This window comes from Halictus rubicundus, chromosome 16, assembly GCF_050948215.1.
Source record: "Halictus rubicundus isolate RS-2024b chromosome 16, iyHalRubi1_principal, whole genome shotgun sequence".
NCBI classification, from domain to species: Eukaryota; Metazoa; Arthropoda; class Insecta; order Hymenoptera; family Halictidae; genus Halictus; species Halictus rubicundus.
The window spans coordinates 4,567,779-4,586,533 of record NC_135164.1 but is presented as its reverse complement, the minus strand read 5'-3'; the positions used below and the strand labels follow the sequence as shown (position 1 = coordinate 4,586,533).

Here is an 18,755-nt window from a genome sequence, read left to right as displayed (position 1 = left end):
GCCGCACTTGGGAACGTTCATTCCAGAAACATAGAAAGCACACACTTCAGACGCATTGTGTTGCATTTACCTATACTCGAACGTTGCGTACCCTCGAATATTCAAAATCGAACTTGTTAAAATTTGTGCAGTCTCTAAAATTAGAACACACACCTTTATGCGAACTCCTATTTTCCTAAGTTCTTGCATAAATGTGGGAATGAGGAATAAAATTATTTTGAAATGGTCATTTCTGTCAACACGAAGTTTCTTGCATCATGACATTCTTTAACATTTTCTTTTCATCTTTTTTCTTCACACCATTGCAGTATTTAATGCCTCAAGTTAGCACAATGTAATTACATGTTAATATATACATTAATTAATATAATGCAGAAATTGCTAAATGAATTTCTACGAAAATAGTTTCAGAAAGACACTAACTTCTAATACTAAAACTTGAATTCGTTGTAAATCATAAATTTCAATATGTAGAGAAAATTATATTTCTATTAAATATTGTGAATTGAGGCTGATAAAAATTAATTGAGTCTAAAAAGTGTGAGAAAAAAGATCATAGCATTGTATTATGTTACTTAATAATACAAGCGTCTTATTATTGATACATCATGTGTCGATACAAATGTCTGTACAACGATAAAGAAGTTTAAATATGAAAGAATTGATCTATTGAATTTTGGATCAGATGCAAGACACGGAGCGAGAAAAGTGCAGACATGATTCACTTTAGAGTTATGAGGAACGAAGAGCAAAACGGTGTACGATCGGGCTTGTTAGAATCCGCATTTTTGGAGGCAGTTATGTTGCATGACATTTGATAGATTGACTGCATTTTGCGAGTGATCTTGATGGATCGTCCGGATGCAGCCGGTTTTATTGGCCGACTTTCCCATGCTGAACGTTCGATGAAAATTCCCGGAGTGAGTAACTCGACGCGCAGACGTTTCGTAGCTTAGGAACCGAGTTTTAAAGTTAATGGCGCTGTTACGCGGATCCGGTTAAGTTAATAGGACTTCTTGGAACTTAGCCGCGTGAATAATAGATAAAGCAAAATTTGCAAGAACGTGGTCGCTTCCAGTGGCTTGCAGATGACAGAAATGTACGTCACTTCGAGAGTCGGGAGGCATTTGCGTATCTGCTTTAAGATCTGTTAAAAGCTTTTACGTATTCATGGAACGTATACATCTGGACGAAGTTCTTGACAAAAGTATGCTCGAATACTTAAGTTTTCTTTCGCAAAGACAGAGAATGCTTGCGATTGTATTTGATTTGTGGACTCGTAAAGACGCAAAAATATTCGAAATATTCCGCGACTGCTACATCTGCTACGACGCTTATCGTTGTCACGATCATTTTTCGAATGTAAATGTTTAAACAAAAATCAACGACTCGGCTTTAATGAACCGAAGTATCACGAAGACGTGGAAACAGAGGTGAAAGTCATCGACAGAACGTGTGCGAGCGTTCCGATCGAACGAGGATGGGTTTTGCAATGGACACGAGCGTTAACGGGTCAAATAGAGCGCAATCGAAATCGGAACGTAATTCGATTAAATCCAGGGTTGGGAACGCCGTTCAAATCGATCTCATTTATCACGCTCGGCGGGATTTAAAGTGGCCAAAGTAATCGGCAATAATGGATTCGCCGCGCAGCATGAGGAACCCGGCGACGATGACGCGTCGCGGCGCCACGCCACGTGGGAACAAACAAGCGTCTTCAGCGTCGCATACACAGAACGGGCAGGGGGAGAGAGCTTTTATTGACACGTCGTACGCAATCGAATTTACACACACCTGCAATTTCACCGGGAACGTTCGGGCGAATTCCTTTCCTGCTGGAAGAAGCACGACCGTGAAGAGTTACGTACAATAATATTCGCATTAATATTCTTTTCTTTTTTAATATTCGGACTTTTTTTTAAAGATGTGAGAGAAATTTTGAAGAAATTGCAATTGTGATTTAAGTAGTAGAGCAGTGAGTTTCGAAAGTGTCACAGGAAACTTTTACAAAATATCATGGATATAGCAGACTTCGTGGTGAAGGTTTTTGAAAACTTTGTTTGCTGTGCCAGATCTCTCAATTTTTATATCTATAAAACAGAGCGAAACATTTTTTTTTAAGTGAACGAATGAAACTGGTGTTTGTCACAAAGGACTTTGAAGATTCCATTCCTTCAGGGAAAGGGGATTATTTGAACTCAAAAATGCGAAATGCTGCCAAAAACCGTTCGCTCTTATACGAATGAAAGTATGACAGATATAGAAAATATTCTACAAAGAATACTAAATAATTGAATAAAATTGACTATTTCAATCCAGTATTTCTTTAGATATTTCTCGAGGCTTTTTACGGAAATGCTATATCAAGAAATATATATATTTAGAGTTGCAAACGAAGACTATATTTAAGTATAATAAATTCAATTTTTTACGTCTATGGCGATACGTGCAGTGGTCTGAAATATGGAACACTCAGAAACACAAATGCCTCCCAACGCAAATATTCTATTTGCGTCTCCTTTTTCCATTCTGTTAGTTCAGACTTCGTTCCCGAGCTATTAACAATTAAAAGTTGAAAGTACGAGTTCTGGGGCGTGCCATTTAAACTCTAATCAGCTGAGTGCTCAGCTGTACTCACGCGCTTATACATACAATAGTTGCCAAATAGAAAATAGCAACAAAACCTCCGTGGACCTACGTATTAACAGAATGAAATATTATATATTAACTATTTCAACACGTTTCCATAAATTTTTTTTCAATATTAGCATTTTGAAATACTCGTGTGAAATCCAGTGATTGCTTGCAATTGTTGGAAGATTTTATATTCGTCCCTGCCCTTAAAATAAAAATATATAATTTTAGTGCTTTATTGTTAATATATATAACTCTATCTATAATAATCAAATACAGTGTTTTTATTTTGCAGTGATTGTAGTTGTATGATGATACGAGTTGATTCTACCGAGTGAACTTTTAACCACGCGATCTCGGTCATTAAGTGGTTAATTCTATTCGTTCCTCCGGTCAGCCGCGATCACGTAATCGCCGGCGTGCGTCGTATTAGCGGCAAATTCAAATCTTATTACAGCCCGCGAAAAATGCGGTTCTCTTTTGCGTGCCGAGCGTTCGTTACTTAAGAGGATTAGCCGCGGGAAAAGAAACACCCGATTCTCTTATCATCCGTGCAATTAAAGGACACAGCAATATCCAAGTTCTACGGTCCCCGTTTTCGCCAAACAAAAACCCCGACTCGCAAATCCGCGTTAATTACAAGGCAGTCGCTTAATCGCGAATTCCGACTACAGGGAACTCTGTCTACGCTTTAGGGGATTTCGGGTACCGCTAGTTGAAACGGAACCGTCTTGTGTACTAAAGGACTTAGGGAGGCTGCTGTACAAAATTTCCGCGAAAACGTTGTCGCAGAGTTCAAGGAACTGTTTTGCAGAACAACACCGGCTACATGCTCGCAACAGTTCCCGAGAAATTCAGACTTACAAAAGAAAATATTAAACTTAGTTTAAGTTTCTACGTTGACCCCGCACGGAGACAGCAAACTCCAGCATTAAGCAAGAATTTTGTGATGTGACATGTGATCATTTTTACTGTAAAACAGTGTGTAGATCCACATCTACGCATAACTTTCGCACCAATCAATTCCTCGCATTAAAGCTTCGATTTTTGGCGTTTCCTCGTCAAGATCTACAGGATTGTATAAAAATAGTTAAAAATTCTTGGTCCCAGAAGGTGAAGCTTAACCAAATTCTGGTACATTTCGTTTTCTTTGTAATTTTAAGTGTAATCATTAGATTGCAGAGTTTATATATTTACGAGTAATTCAAAGATTTTAAGAATTTAAAGATTTTCAACTGGTCTTGTTATTTTTGAGGTTGCTCGGTTGTTCTAAACAACCAGGTCGTCGTTCAGGAAACGTCGGAAATTAAACAAACCGTGGACATTCCACGCAGGACATTCTGGTCACGCGTGACGGTTAATTAAATTAGGGTTTAACTGAGCGACGACGGATCACGGACAGCTTCGAACACTTTTAGTTTGAGACCGGTAGGAAACTTACCGGTATTCGGAGCCCTCGCTGAGTTGCCGTACCGTGATAGGGAATTCGCTGGGTCCGTGCGCCTTCAAGAGTTCCTGCAACCGCACCAGCCCTTCGTTGTTCTCGTAGATGATGGTGAAGCTTTTCCAGCCCCAGGCTTTTACTAAATCAACGTACGCCTGAAACATAGGTAGTCAATCATTGGCCGTGATCGGTGCGCAAACAATGCCGCGGGATTTTACATGAATACTTTCCGCCGACAGCTAATGCCAGACTCACTCTGCTCGTTTGCATACGAGGTCCCGGCGCGACTCGAATTTCAATGGCGTAATGGGCCGTGTCAGGGAACACGGGGTGATTGAAAAATGGACGGATGCGGATCTTTTTTACAGATCTTTAACGAATTAAATTACTTCAAACTACCTCAGGGATCATCTCTTTCAAGGGAGCACGTTTTTGGAACAGCCTGTATAAAATTGTACAAATTTATATTATGATGAAGAATCGAGGGATTCCGGAATGGAATATTTAAATATGAGATTTTTGTTAATTCTGCTACGACTTAGGGTCTAGTTGTTATCCCACAATTTTTATTCCGCATAAAAATGTACAGTCTAACTTCTGTGAGAGTGAGCTATGTTACAGTGAACATTTAACCTGATATTCGTTATATTTGTTGGTGAAAACGCTTTATAATATTTGCATTCAACGACTTCATACATGCATGTGATCCTTTCATTCAATCTTTCGATGAGAGTCAAGTCGCCTGGACCTTCATTCATACCTTTACCCCTTTCAATGGCGTAAAGGGCCGTGTCAGGGAACACGGGGTGATTGAAAAATGGACGGATGCGGATCTTTTTACAGATCTTTAACGAATTAAATTACTTCAAACTACCTCAGGAATCATCTCTTTCAAGGGAGCACGTTTTTGGAACAGCCTGTATAAAATTGTACAAATTTATATTATGATGAAGAATCGAGGGATTCCGGAATGGAATATTTAAATATGAGATTTTTGTTAATTCTGCTACGACTTAGGGTCTAGTTGTTATCCCACAATTTTTATTCCGCATAAAAATGTACAGTCTAACTTCTGTGAGAGAGAGAGCTATGTTACAGTGAACATTTAACCTGATGTTCGTTATATTTCTTGGTGAAAACGCTTTATAATATTTGCATTCAACGACTTAATACATGCATGTGATCCTTTCATTCAACCTTTTGATGAGAGTCAAATCGCCTGGACCTTCATTCATACCTTTACCCCTTTCAGTGGCGTAAAGGGCCGTGTCAGGGAACACGGGGTGATTGAAAAATGGACGGATGCGGATCTTTTTACAGATCTTTAACGAATTAAATTACTTCAAACTACCTCAGGAATCATCTCTTTCAAGGGAGCACGTTTTTGGAACAGCCTGTATAAAATTGTACAAATTTATATTATGATGAAGAATCGAGGGATTCCGGAATGGAATATTTAAATATGAGATTTTTGTCAATTCTGCTACGACCTAGGGTCTAGTTGTTATCCCATAATTTTTATTCCGCATAAAAATGTACAGTCTAACTTCTGTGAGAGAGAGCTATGTTACAGTGAACATTTAACCTGATGTTCGTTATATTTGTTGGTGAAAACGATTTATAATATTTGCATTCAACGACTTCATACATGCATGTGATCCTTTCATTGAACCTTTTGATGAGAGTCAAATCGCCTGGACCCTTCATTCATACCTTTACCCCTTTCATTGCCCGGTTCCTAAGTCTATCCAGAAAAGAGCAGCTTTCGAAATGGGGTGCCGTCGCTACCATTTTCCCGGTGGGATCCGCCGAATCATGAGCAGTAAGTTTCTCGCGCAACCGCAGAGCGTTTCATCAAGCCCATCGATGGAAAGTGAAAAACCGAGAGCAGCCGGGGCTGCTGCTATCCGGCAACTGGAGGAATCGAGAAGTTGGCATTGCGTTGCGAAGGGCACAGAGTGTGTTTGGCCGCGGATACAGCGATTCCACGGGCGCACGCTTTTACGTGGAAAACGACTATCACGGCCGCTCGCTCTCCAATGGCCGAGTCGACCCCGAGAAGCAACTTCGCGGCTGAGTTTCCACGAGGATCCCCGCCTTGGCAGCAACTTGCATTTCGAAGCCGCTTTTCCGATAATCCGAACTTCCTAAAAGCGTCGGTGTATATTTTCCGGCGAGTAACTTTCGCCGTGCCTCCGCCCCTACACCGATTCCGAACCCTTGCTCTCGCCGCTTTCAACCCCCTCCCGGCCGCGCCGAGTTTATGCTACCGTGTTGGTTTTATTCCGGGAGTCGGGGCAAATTCATTTTCAGATTTCGCTGGAACATTCGTAAACTGGCGATCCGTCGATCGTAATTTGCGGCGGGGCGGTTGATCAAAGTATTGACCGGTGATACTTTCGCGCGCCGCCTATGAATTAATCTCACCGACGCGACGCGTCGCGCCGGTACTGTTCCGGCGATATCGGTTTTAATTAGTTTTTCCACGGTCGACGTGCTAATTAATTGAGCAGGTTCTGCTGCTTAATTAGAATTTCTTTTGATACCGGGCCCCGCAACGCGCGAGATTGATTAGTTCGTTGTAAATGTTTCGCGCGCCGCGCGGAATGGAAGTGCGTAATTAGCGGGGACAGGTTTCGCAGAGATCAACCGGATCTCGACAGTGATTATTAATAGAAAGTTCTCGATTCAATTGCTCCGCGACGTCTCCCGAGAGATGTTACACAATTGAATTATTTGTCAATATTTCCCTCGGGGGGGGGGGGGGGGCGCGTTATTTGCTGACAGTAATCACTGATGCTGCAAACTCGGAAAGCGTTTCCGGATAATTAACGTTTGTTCGAAAGAGGAAGAGGGTAAAGTTTACACGCGCAGCGAAACAGTAGAATTGTGGTTATAATGCGGCGTTTAATTGGAATTAGTTTCTAATACACCGTGTGAATGTGCGTCGAAGCGTCGATTGTACAGCTCTCATATTATCGAGTGTAAAAATGAATTCGTAGCCTTTTATTCGTTTATTCACTCCAACCTATGAATAGTTAATGAATTTTTAATTTAGAGGAAGATTTGGATTTAAAACAATGTTACAACTGATTAATTGTGAGGGCCGAGAGTTAATTTGTCCACCTAATAGTTTAATAATAACCTGTGAAACATTCGAGTTGAATGCAATGTTTGTTTCGACGAGAATATAGTTCATTATGAATTTGGTCAAGTCACAGATACGAGTATATTCGTTGTTTGTTTTATAGCGAGGCGAACATATTGGCGAATTTTGTCTACCTCCCAATTAAATAAACCGACATAACCGAAATAATTAGTATTACTGAAATACACGACATAATTGTTATATGCACGTTACAAAAGTGGAACGCGAATATTCCTAATTCAATTGGCAGACCACCACAACAATTAGTGTTTCTCTAATTGCTAGTCGTATTTTAGGGTAGATTCGGAATACTCAGAGCGCAAATATTGAATACAACAGGCGTTGTTCCATAATAATTTAATAAGCGTTAGTCAAAGTTTATTGCTATGATTGAGGAGACACTGTATTAATCCGGTGTCCAATTAATGCCTCCGGAGCAACGTTAGTTTATATAAACCGAAGCTTCGCTCATTATACAGTTGAAATTTATGATATATCTTGTTCGACCGCATGAATTAGTTCACCAATGTTTTTCCCATGGATCGTTCAATTTGAACACTGTTCGTTTCCACCAATTACAACTCCCTCGACCTGAAGTGTCATTATATTAACTTGCCATCTAATTATCGGACCTCCAATTAAGTTTATTACCTACACAGTTGATCGATGATTGGCGAATATTTTCTCGGGCATCGATTATGGATTCACTCGCCCTAATAGAAGTCAACCCGCCGCAGCAAACGACGAGTCCCAGACACAGAAGCGTTCGAAAACTTTAACAAATCGTGCAGCGACACCGAAAAATGTTTGCAAACTTTTTGTATAGATATCGTCAAAAAAAAAAATCGTGCAACAACAAATCCCGACTCGTTTTAAATTTTCAAATCGATCAATTCTACAAAATAAGAAGTAGACAAAATATCAGAAAAATTACACACTCAATTTTATAGCTTCTCTAAATGTTTGTTATTCGGTAGTATTGACTCTAATGATTAAACTGTGTATTTTATGTGTTTATGATTTAAAATAGAAAACAGTAGAAAACATTAGAGAAATTTAATCACATCGAAATATTCTTCTCAACTTATTAAATTCTTTACCACCGCTCGCACCGATTCGATTATCAATTCGACAAAGTAACAACCATTTTCCCGGGGCGCGTCGATCGGCGGTCATGTCAATTGTCGGCAAGATTGCGAGCGCGAACAAGGAACTCCATCAGGCATCTCGCCGTCGCCGTGCATTGGATTTTCTCGCGAGTCGACGCGAGGCGTCGCGACGTGTCGTCGAGAGGGCGGACCCGTTCGTTTCTTCGTTCTGTCGTCGTTGGCAACTATAAGGGAGTTAGCCCCGTTTTTCCGGGGCAGAAGTGCTCGGGATTAATATCGAATACAGCATGAAAATCGTGGGCGAACGGCGGCAGCGATACGGAATGACAAATGCGAGAGCGTGCGCCGCGCGGAAGCGTATGCAAATGCCGGCGCGGTTTCGCGGCATGTAGTGAATCTCATCTGACTCGGTCGGTGGCTCCACAAGAGGGGGATGAAGGGAGGGGTGAAGGGGAAGGGCAGCGCGGCGGCTGCGAATAAATCGGCGTGCATCGTGATTGTTCAAGGCCGAGCAATACCATGCGTCTACCGCAATCGCAGAAAATACACTGTAAATCTGACTGCGACAACCATGCCCGGCATTTCAGCCCGGGCAGACTCGCGGCGGGCCCAGGCACGCCGCTTTTGTGCCTCCGCGCTCGCTATGTGGAAATCGTGAGTCGCTAAAGTCACGTTTCCAACGCCCCGCTGTTCACCACGTTTCCATCCCGTCGTGATGTGTGCGCATGCATTTCCGCGCCGGTTACTTGCCAGACCGACACCAACACCGTCCAGTTAATTTACTCCGCAACCCCTTTTAAACGATATCGTTCCGGGCCAAACTAACCGATTTATCTCGACACCGCCCGTCGACGCCTTATTCGCCCGTAAGCGACGTCATTTTTCCGGCGAACGTGCCCGGCCAAGATAAACATTATCCTGCGAGCGCAAATTGTTCCATCAGCGGTGAAATGTTTCGCGAAACTACGCGGGAATACGTGCTCCGTGCGGATATATTAATTATAATTGTTCCATTGCCGTGGCACTGTCGGCGATTGTGTTATTGTTAAAGCCGCAGTCTGAAAAATACATCTCCTGTTGTTGCAGCAAAATCATCGCTTCAGTAATCGAAACCACCCGGTACACTCGCGAACGTTCTCGACAGAGCAACGCGCACTGTTTATGTTTCATACTTAGTCTCTTGATCTACATATACATGCACACTTTATATCCACATACGTATACATTCTTATCACTCTCTCTTACAGCTATTCACATATCTGTAGGAACAGGATTTTTATAGATAGAAAGTATCTGCCCTTTATTTGTAGAAGTGTCGAAAATTACAATAATATCGCGACAGAAGAACAAATAAACGTATCCGTATTCGTGGTCCTTTAAACATAAGCCGTAAATCGTAATCGTAATCGTTAATCCTTTATCGTAAGCCGTGAATCGTAATCGTTCTAATCGTTAATCGCGTTCTCGTGATACTCTCGTTGATCGCGTTTTCGTGGTACTGTCGTTTATCGCGTTTCCGTGGTTCCGAGGTTCCGACCGTATCGTCGCGTTTTTCCAAAAGACGTCCGGCATTCGACGATCGGGTGCGCGACGCTTGTTTATGACGCGAGGGCAACGACCCGGTCAGCTGATGGCCTTCACAGCTGATGCGATCATTCCCACATATCCTTACTCTCGTTGTTGATTTCGGGCGTGTCCTGTCGAGCCGTTAGTATTACGACTACATTCAACCTGTTCGCATCGAAACAATCGAATCTCAAATAAATCTAGCAATCGTAATATCGAGCACGTGTTCCTTCTCTGATTCCCCGGTTCTTTCCTCTGTGTTCCTCATTATTTGTGAGTTCTCCATTAACACCTGTCCATGCGATGGATTACGTTGCCTACAGTCTTTCTTATATAGTTTACTATAACGTGGTAGCGTTAACTGTGAAGGACATAGGAAGTTTCTGTAACTTTGGAACACCTGGATTATTTATTCCTAAATTACGTACTCAAATTTATCTAGGAATATTTACACAACCTTAGAGGGGTCCTAGTATGATACCTCGTGATTCGAGTAAACACTGTACCACTTAAGGGTTAAAGATACACAGGCAAACAGGATAACAGGTAAAGGGATGATTCGACTGCGAAGAATCAGAAAAGAGTGAAAAACCTGAAACTCTCCAATACCTTTCTGAATACTTTGCACAAAGTTTCGGAAAAAAATCGGAATATTCAGTTTGCCGAAGTTCGCTCGCTCGCGTCCAAGGGAACACAGAACAAAAGTTTGGTGTTCTGAAGTCGTTGAAGCGGGAAGTCCTCTTAGGGAACAATCTTGACTTATCAGACAGCGGGAGCATAAAACGCGAGAGTTTCTATCTTTCAGCGAGTACGATCCACATTCCTCTCAGACGCCAGCTCTTGACCCTACTGTTTATTTTCCGCTGGAGGAAACCCAGGGACGCATTTAACCGATCGCGTCCGCGAGAGAGAGCCCCGCGTGCTTCTGAATCATCGTGTACTTTGTTGGATTCGCCGGTGCCGGGACAATGGCGGGCATTCAAGGAAACGATAACCCGCGCGACGTGGAAAAATTATGAGACAAATAGAGGAGCGGAGTTCGAGCCACCGTGGTGCGTACAGGCATAGACAGGAGGATCCGTAGGAGCTGCAAACGAGCGCTTTCTTTTTGTGACCCTCGTCACGAGCACGTTGCCAAGGGGTTCGTTAGCAGCGAGACACTATGACGCGCTGCGCGCACTGTTACTTGCGTTTTATGCATGAGCGTAAGAGCATAATGCAGCCGGGGTTAGCGGCTCGCCTTTTCAAAAGAACACGACGGACGACGAACCGTTCAAGAAATCGTGCCGAGCTTTTAACAGAAATAAAAATCGATGATGTTTCATGGTCGGTGTATTCACTTTTCTACCGATGCGCAGAAATGGAATTGGTTCTGTTCGTTTTACTCGTGTACGGAGGCCGGTTGGTTCCCCCTTACCCTTTTTTCCAGATATTCAATTAGCACTGTTGTACGAGCGAACGTTAACTGTTTGCACCGATTCGTCCTAACAGGAACACGCGATGCATGTGGCCGACTGTTGTTTTTCGGTGCTTATGCTGTCCGTGAATAAATGGTGTCTCATGAAACCGGAATTATGCATTTATGACAAAGATGAAATTCAAAACAGTAGGAAAGGCAATAGATTTTATCGCCATCGAAACCTGACTCGAAACGTTACAGCAAATGCATTATTAAGCAGTAGCTTTCTGGACATTTCAATAAAATCCACGTAGTGTCGTTTGTAGCTGAAGCAAGGCTGAAGTGACACGGACTTTAATAAGAACAAAGCGAAGAATGCATAAAGCTCTCACGAAATGAGAAGTCCTTCTTCAATCCTTTTAACGAGATGGCATACATCGCGAGCAAATATTTTTGCATTTTATTCTGATGGTTTTAAGTTATCTCGTGCCTGGAGAGGTCGTAAGCCGAAAACCCATGCTACGGTTAAATCTCGGGTTGCATGATTTCCATTTAAAACTTCGATCCCGAAATGCACTAAATAAAACTTTAATTCCGAAACGATTATTTCGTAACATGATTTGGTCGTTTTTAAATTTTACTTCAGTTTAATACAAATTTCCGACTGTATTTTAAGTCAAAGTAACAGCATATGGGTGAACAAATGAGGGTGAATAAATAAGAGGCAACGCGTTTCTTTCTTTATGCAAAATAAAACTTTTCTACCGGAATTGCAACAAATTGGGGTGAAGCAGAAAATTTCCTTTCTTAATATTTTTAGTGTTTTAAATTACACCTACTCATTTTTGTCATGAATTAATAAAATCCAACTCAATGGCAGTCATACAACAAAATTTAGTAGAATCAAATCGAGTGTCAGTGAGAGCAAAAAGGGGAATTGGAAAAAATATATATATGTATTGGTACTCCCAAAAATATGAAGGTATCTTTGTTTCAATGTCTTGAAATGGATTACCATTAACTCCGCGCAGCACCATACCCTTTTGTCTTCAGTTTGGCGGATGTTTTACGCGTTTTACCGGCGTTTCAAAGCAACCTTTTTCCATTTCCATGCTGCCGAATATCGTACTTTTTCACGAATCCCTGCCTCCATTTGGAATGTTCAACGCGCGTACATGTTTCACTTATTATTACGAATTCTCCGATGCAACGTCAGAAAAAATTTGCATGGTACACAATTTCGTGAATGTTCTTGCGAGGTACAGTTTGTTTACCATGTTTCGTTTAAAGTGAAGCAAAAGTGATATCAGCGATGTGAAAAAGAACAATGGTGGAACTCACATTTGTGCTTAACGTGTTCGGCTTGCCTGTTGGTCGTACGTGTATGAGGAATATAATTCTCTGTTAAAATGTAGTATAATCGTTTAATATTTGAATAATCATTTCCATGAATTTCACAGTTTCATTTATTCAAAATACTTTAATTTAAGGCAGGCAATATTTAACGCAGAAATGTGTTTTTTACAAATTTTAGTAACCTAGTTAATGCGTAAACACTATACGTTAACTTTGTAAAATCTCAATGTAAGTAAACAAAAATGTATATGGAAGTGATATGACGATACTGATAATTTTTCGAGAAAATGTAGTATTTAATATCTTTTTGGATCCACCGTACTCCCGTAGAGAAAGCAGTTTGAAATATTCTCGCATCACTTTGTGCTAAGAATTTGCAGAATATTTCAAGTCCGGTAAACACATTATTCTCACCGAGGGAAAGACACGTTGTTGTGGCATAAATCCAGAATATCCATGAATTTACTATGTGTCCGGATGTTTCTATGATACATGATTTCGGCGGTGATTTACCGCATGTGAAAATAACTGTATGGTAATAAAGTAATGTATAGACTCGTTGAGAAAGATAAGAGGTTAAGTACGAAACGCTCGGTGGCGCAGACGTGCCTGAAATGGTAACGTAATAGCGATGATAAATTTCGTTGGTGGTTCCCGCGTGGACACGCTCGTCCCTGGACTTGAATTTCACCGATACCGTGATAAAGATAGCCGTGGCGTGGTTCGCCAGCCGGAGCCGGTAGTGAGATATTTCCACGCAATTTACATCGTCTGTGAAAGTCCGCGGGTCCCTTACACGCCCACCGTTCGGGTTCGCGAGGAGAATACGAAATGTCCGTGCCTTCGGCCTTCTATTTTACAAATTGCCCGCCGATCGTATCACGGTGTGCCCGGGAACAAGAGACTTTTGCTTTTCGAAACCTGTCCGCGTAGGATCAACGGGGTAGCTTCCAATTCGGCGACGAATGCGCCCGGAGATAACCAAACGGAAATTTATTTACGCGACACGGATTATCGTATGCATTTTCCTATACAGTGAAAGTCCATTTATCCGAAACTCCATTTATCCAAACTAATTTTGTCCGAACCCCCCGTTCGCGACTAATACTCGCTGTTTTATCGGGCGCGGGTTCCAATGGCGTCATTGTGCCCGCTGGAATAATTATCTTTCGACAATGTCGTGAGATGTGCGGCGAGCATTTGTTATAAATACACTGGGCGCTTCTTTACGCGAAACTGGAATTATCTGATGCAATTGCAAGACATAGAGGTTCCGTAAAAATCTATTCCTTTCTATTAATGCCTTGAGTTTTTATCCTTGCGATGAAGTAAATAGAAAATTGTTGACCTTGAAATTCAAGGGGGTGATTCTACGAGGAAAAAGAATAAAAAAGTTTGGTATAGCTGTTTTTCTTCCGGAGCATTGTTTTCGAGAAAATTCAGTCTGAAAATGCAGCGAATACGCGTACTACTAGACAATAATCGTCTGACGCGTCTGATCACGACTGACCAATTCTACTTCCTGGAGCACGCGAACTTTAACACTAGGTTTACGGATCATTAAAAGTGAGAATTTTACATTACTTTATAAAAATAAGAAGAATGTGTCTATCCAAGTTTTCAGCCATTTTTTAAATAATATATACCTAAGAAAATAAGTTTGTCGAGTAATTCCGCGTAGATGGATCTTCACAATCTCAATAATCGTAAATTAACCCTTTGCACTCGGCGCTATTTTCATTCTAAAACTAAATTTTTCTTCCGTCTTGGAATATTTTCATTTTATTCAAACGAAACTAATCCGATTACCACATATAATAATTAAATGTTTAGTGATCTCTTAAATAGAAATTTTGTAATGTAACAAATATTTTGTAATATTTTTTGTAATTTCTTTGAAATAATGCCACAATAATTTCTAGTGGTGCATCAGAGTCACCACTCGAGTGCAAAGGATTAAAAATATTAGAACCCGTCATTTTGACGGGTCCCGTAAACCTACTGTTAAACTCGATTTTCACGAGAACAAGGCGTCGAACGAAAAAATGTTATTCCCTTTTTCCGATTTATTTTTGTATTTAGAGTCACTGCTTGCCCGTTTGGACTACGATTTCCGCCCCACCCTATATAATTCAATTAAAATCCCACGTGTAGCTTTGCTTTTCCTAGCCTATAGTAGAAACAGCTGGAAAATACCAGAACTAATAAGTTTAATAAATATTTGTCGCTACTTATAATGTTGTCACGGTTTCGTAATTACCCCAACAATTTCTGTCACACGTATGGATAAAATCTACTAATGTATTGCGATTTATAAACCCGGCGAAAGAGGACGCGCCGATCTTTAGGAAAAATGAATATTCATATGATTTTTGTTTACGCAAAATCGCGTGTGGTTCATTATACAGCTATTATAACGGAGATACGTCGCGTTACCTTTTTATTATGCAACTCGCCGATGTTTATTGTGTGTCCCGCAATCGCCCAGTTGAATACGCCGTTTTGTTTTCTGAACCGATAATTTTATGAATATTGCGCCGGCATTTAATGAAACGTGAATTCCTTTACAGGAGCAATAATGCGACGTTTGTTCGGCATGTAAATAGCATAAGCGTGGCGCGTACAATTCGACATCATTTGCGTGAATTAATCGATTCACCGTGTCGTCTCTCGAATCGAGTGAAAGCACAACACGATGGATTGAACGGTGTACAGTCGACGAGGAAATCGAGAACCGTTTCGGAAAGTCATTAACAGTAGATCGGTGAACGGTAGAATCTAAGCGCAGAGGTAGAAATATAGTGAGCTTTTCTTTATTTCATGTTAGCGTCTCCGAATAGAACTGATATAGATCATTCGGATCCGGATTCGCTGTGCGCGATACGGAATCTGTTTCAACGTAAACGGGCAGATGGTTAACACTTCTCGCACTTTAAATTTGCTGTCGTATAGCGCGGCGGTCAAGGGTCAAGTTAATTGGGTATGCGCATAAATCTGAGCAGTAGCCGACGGCAAATCTTCCATTCCGAATATTTCACCAGTTAATCTGAATAATCCCTTCGAACACGCAATCTCGGTAATCTGTGTAACACCCAATTCTCATTCCATTCCCGCATTTTCTCTTTGCCCGCTCTTTCGAAAATATTCCGTTCCCAACATTTGCGGGCGTTTCGTTTAATTCTACCTGTGAATTATCGCCGCGAGAGTGATTCCACTTAATGCACTACGGGAACCTCAAAATTAAAGTGGCATTTCGGCTCATTTCGTCGTCACTGTAACCGCTAATCTTCCGCCGCTCGACGCTAGTCGAATTATACTAACGCGAAAGGTTAACCGTAACATCGAAACCCGTTTTAAGGCGAAACAATCCCGAAGTTTTTCGCCCGTGGAGAAGAAAATCATGTTACTGCCTCCGGAACGTCCACACTGTGAGTCCGTTTTAACCCAAATCTCGAAAAGGACCGCGCCATTTTGTAGTTTATGATACTTAACGCACACTTCCTTTCCCTGGATCTCTTCGATCCCTTTCACCTCTTAGATCTTCTTCACTGTTGCGTGACAATTGTATTGGAACCTTGTAACGATCAATGAACTTTTAAAAAATATCATGTTTTTCTACGAAAAATTCAATTATATTATTACATAAATTATAAACTTATAACGATAGGAAGATACAAATTGAATCGTTTATGTACGATAAGATGAAAGATTTTCATTGTATTATAATGCTTTAACTATTTAGTAATATAAGAGGAGGCACATGCTGAAACGGTAAATATTTAGAGCATTTAAGAAATTGGACTGCGGGAGCAGTCCGAACCGAAGTTATGCAACACCACAGACGTGGCACACGTTTTTAATAAGCCGCATTTACATACAATACATGGGCAGAATAATCATGTAAATGGCACCCCCATTACAATTCTCTGGAGATTGCTATTCCCCGCAGCAGGTCCTACGTCCAGATTCCTGAACGTCTCGAATTGAATGATTAGAATATCTTAAGCCATGACTATGACAAATATGATAGACGCAAAGAATGTGAATAATCAATGCGACAAAATTATAGGATCTGTGTTTAAAAAATGGAATATTGAACATTTTCTAGAGCCTCCTCTATTTTTTATCGCGGGAATTATTCGTTTGAGCAGAGATTTGTATAACTTTTTTTTATTGTTTCCGTGCAGATATTTACAACTACGTGTACGGTATAATTAGTTTACTAAAATACACATTTTCTCCCGCTGTCGTATGGGAACACAAAGAAACGTATCCCATCTTTTTGTCGCTGACAGTAGACAGGAGAATAGTGAACGGAACGCGGTGTGTACGGACTATACTCTGTCGCGATGTCCTCGAATTAGGATACGTACATCCACTTGCCACGGGAACGATACTTCGCCAAGCGCGTCACATTATTCGTCGAGGACGCACGCTTCCACTTCTGACGCCCAGTTTTCATTCAGTCGGTGACACAGTCACCGGTAATCCTGAATTCGTCTTGACTGTCTGCGTGTTTGCGTTCCAGTCCCAACGAGGACAATTCTGGCTGCCGGCTGTACGGAAACGGCGCATTTCGACTGACTAAGCGTTCATCGGATTAGTTGTTTAGGCAGTTGATTCGGCCCTTTGGAATGTGAACGGGTTCAACATCATCCGCGGCAACGTAATCGAGTACGCGTTTGCTTCAGTCCGACAACAGACGATTGATAGTCGCTTCGGGAACGAGCTTAGGTTCCTCGCATCAGATCCGGTTAATGATGCTTTTTGACACAGCGCGTTCTACGCAACTGCAACTGTTAAACACGGTTTTGTATTTTGTACAAACTAATTCATTGAACCAGTGAATTCCTCGCCTTAGAACTTCGATCTTTGGCATCTTCGCGTCCAGATCTACGGGACTATATAAAAAAAGTTAAAAATTTTTGGTCCCAGAAAGTGAAGTTTAGCCGTAAAATATGTTGTTTTGATTTTGTATGATTCTCGTGGGCACTGGAGTAGCAGTAGGAGTGTAAATTTAAGTAAATTTAAGTTTAAGTGAATAATCAAGAGTGTGGTCAATTTAGAAACTAAATCGATTACGTTCCTACTAGGCAGACTATAGGTCCTTCCTGTGGGGGAGCAGTTTAGGACTGACAGCATGATTATGTACAGAATACCCACTACGATTCCGCGAACATTCCATTATAACAGCAATTCCATCGCCCGCGTATACATTATTTAGAATCACTCGTGTATTAAGGTTCTATTCAAGTTAACCGGCCATGATACACCTACTAAGGGACGGTAGAACGAACATAAAGGCATTGACAAAGCATTATGTAGAGAGAGAGAATACCTCATCATCGTCAATTAAATCTATTATCGTGTACGCCTGTGCAAACTATCGGTTAAATTATCAGTTAAATTTTTAACGTAGGTACACATTGCCTGATTTAATACATTTTACTATCTCTTGTTGAGCAACAATAATGCATATTCGAGAATTATGGTTGGACCGTTCCAGTTGTAGGGAAATTTACCTTGAGGATTTTCTAGTTAAATGGATTATGTTGAACCCATCAGCGGAGCTTCGTCATATTGTATCCGAAGCAAGACGAACCGACGAGCATTTGATGGTCCCTATTGTTGCTTTATCAAACACCGTTCCGCTTATGAATACATATAAAGCAGCCGGTACGCCGTCCTGTAAAAATTCATAGAAGAATATTCCGGCGGAAACAAGCGACCGGCCATTTTATTCGACATACACCGCGGAGGCCAACAATACTCGTAAGAAAAGTGCGTGTCGATGGAGAAAAATTCTGAAGGCAGGCATGGAAGTTTCACGTGCCCTCCAGTCACGTATACCGGCCTGCATTCGAAGACTTTTGATATTTTGCCCTTTTGCTTGTTTCACGATCTCTGAATTTTAACGAGACTCGCGTGAACTTTGCTCCGCTGCCGTGGAATTTTCTGGAGTGGGAACTTCGATGCAGCCTCGCATCTGTGTGGTGCAATATTAAAATTAATGTGTGAATACCTTCTTTCTCTCCCCTCGTTCCTCGACTCTGTTTGCAACGGAAGAAGGAAAATGTGATTTCAGCGATAAGTGGATTC

General features: G+C 41.3%; 1 protein-coding gene across 1 annotated transcript in view; it reads right to left on the bottom strand.

The window, feature by feature from the left end:
- The window catches only part of Kair1d (Kainate-type ionotropic glutamate receptor subunit 1D), a 217,535-nt gene that overhangs the window by 98,575 nt on the left and 100,205 nt on the right, over window positions 1-18,755 (bottom strand). The window contains exon 4 of the mRNA XM_076801924.1: window positions 4,076-4,233. Coding sequence (XP_076658039.1) covers window positions 4,076-4,233 — 158 coding nt within the window. The remainder of the gene's footprint in view (window positions 1-4,075; window positions 4,234-18,755) is intronic.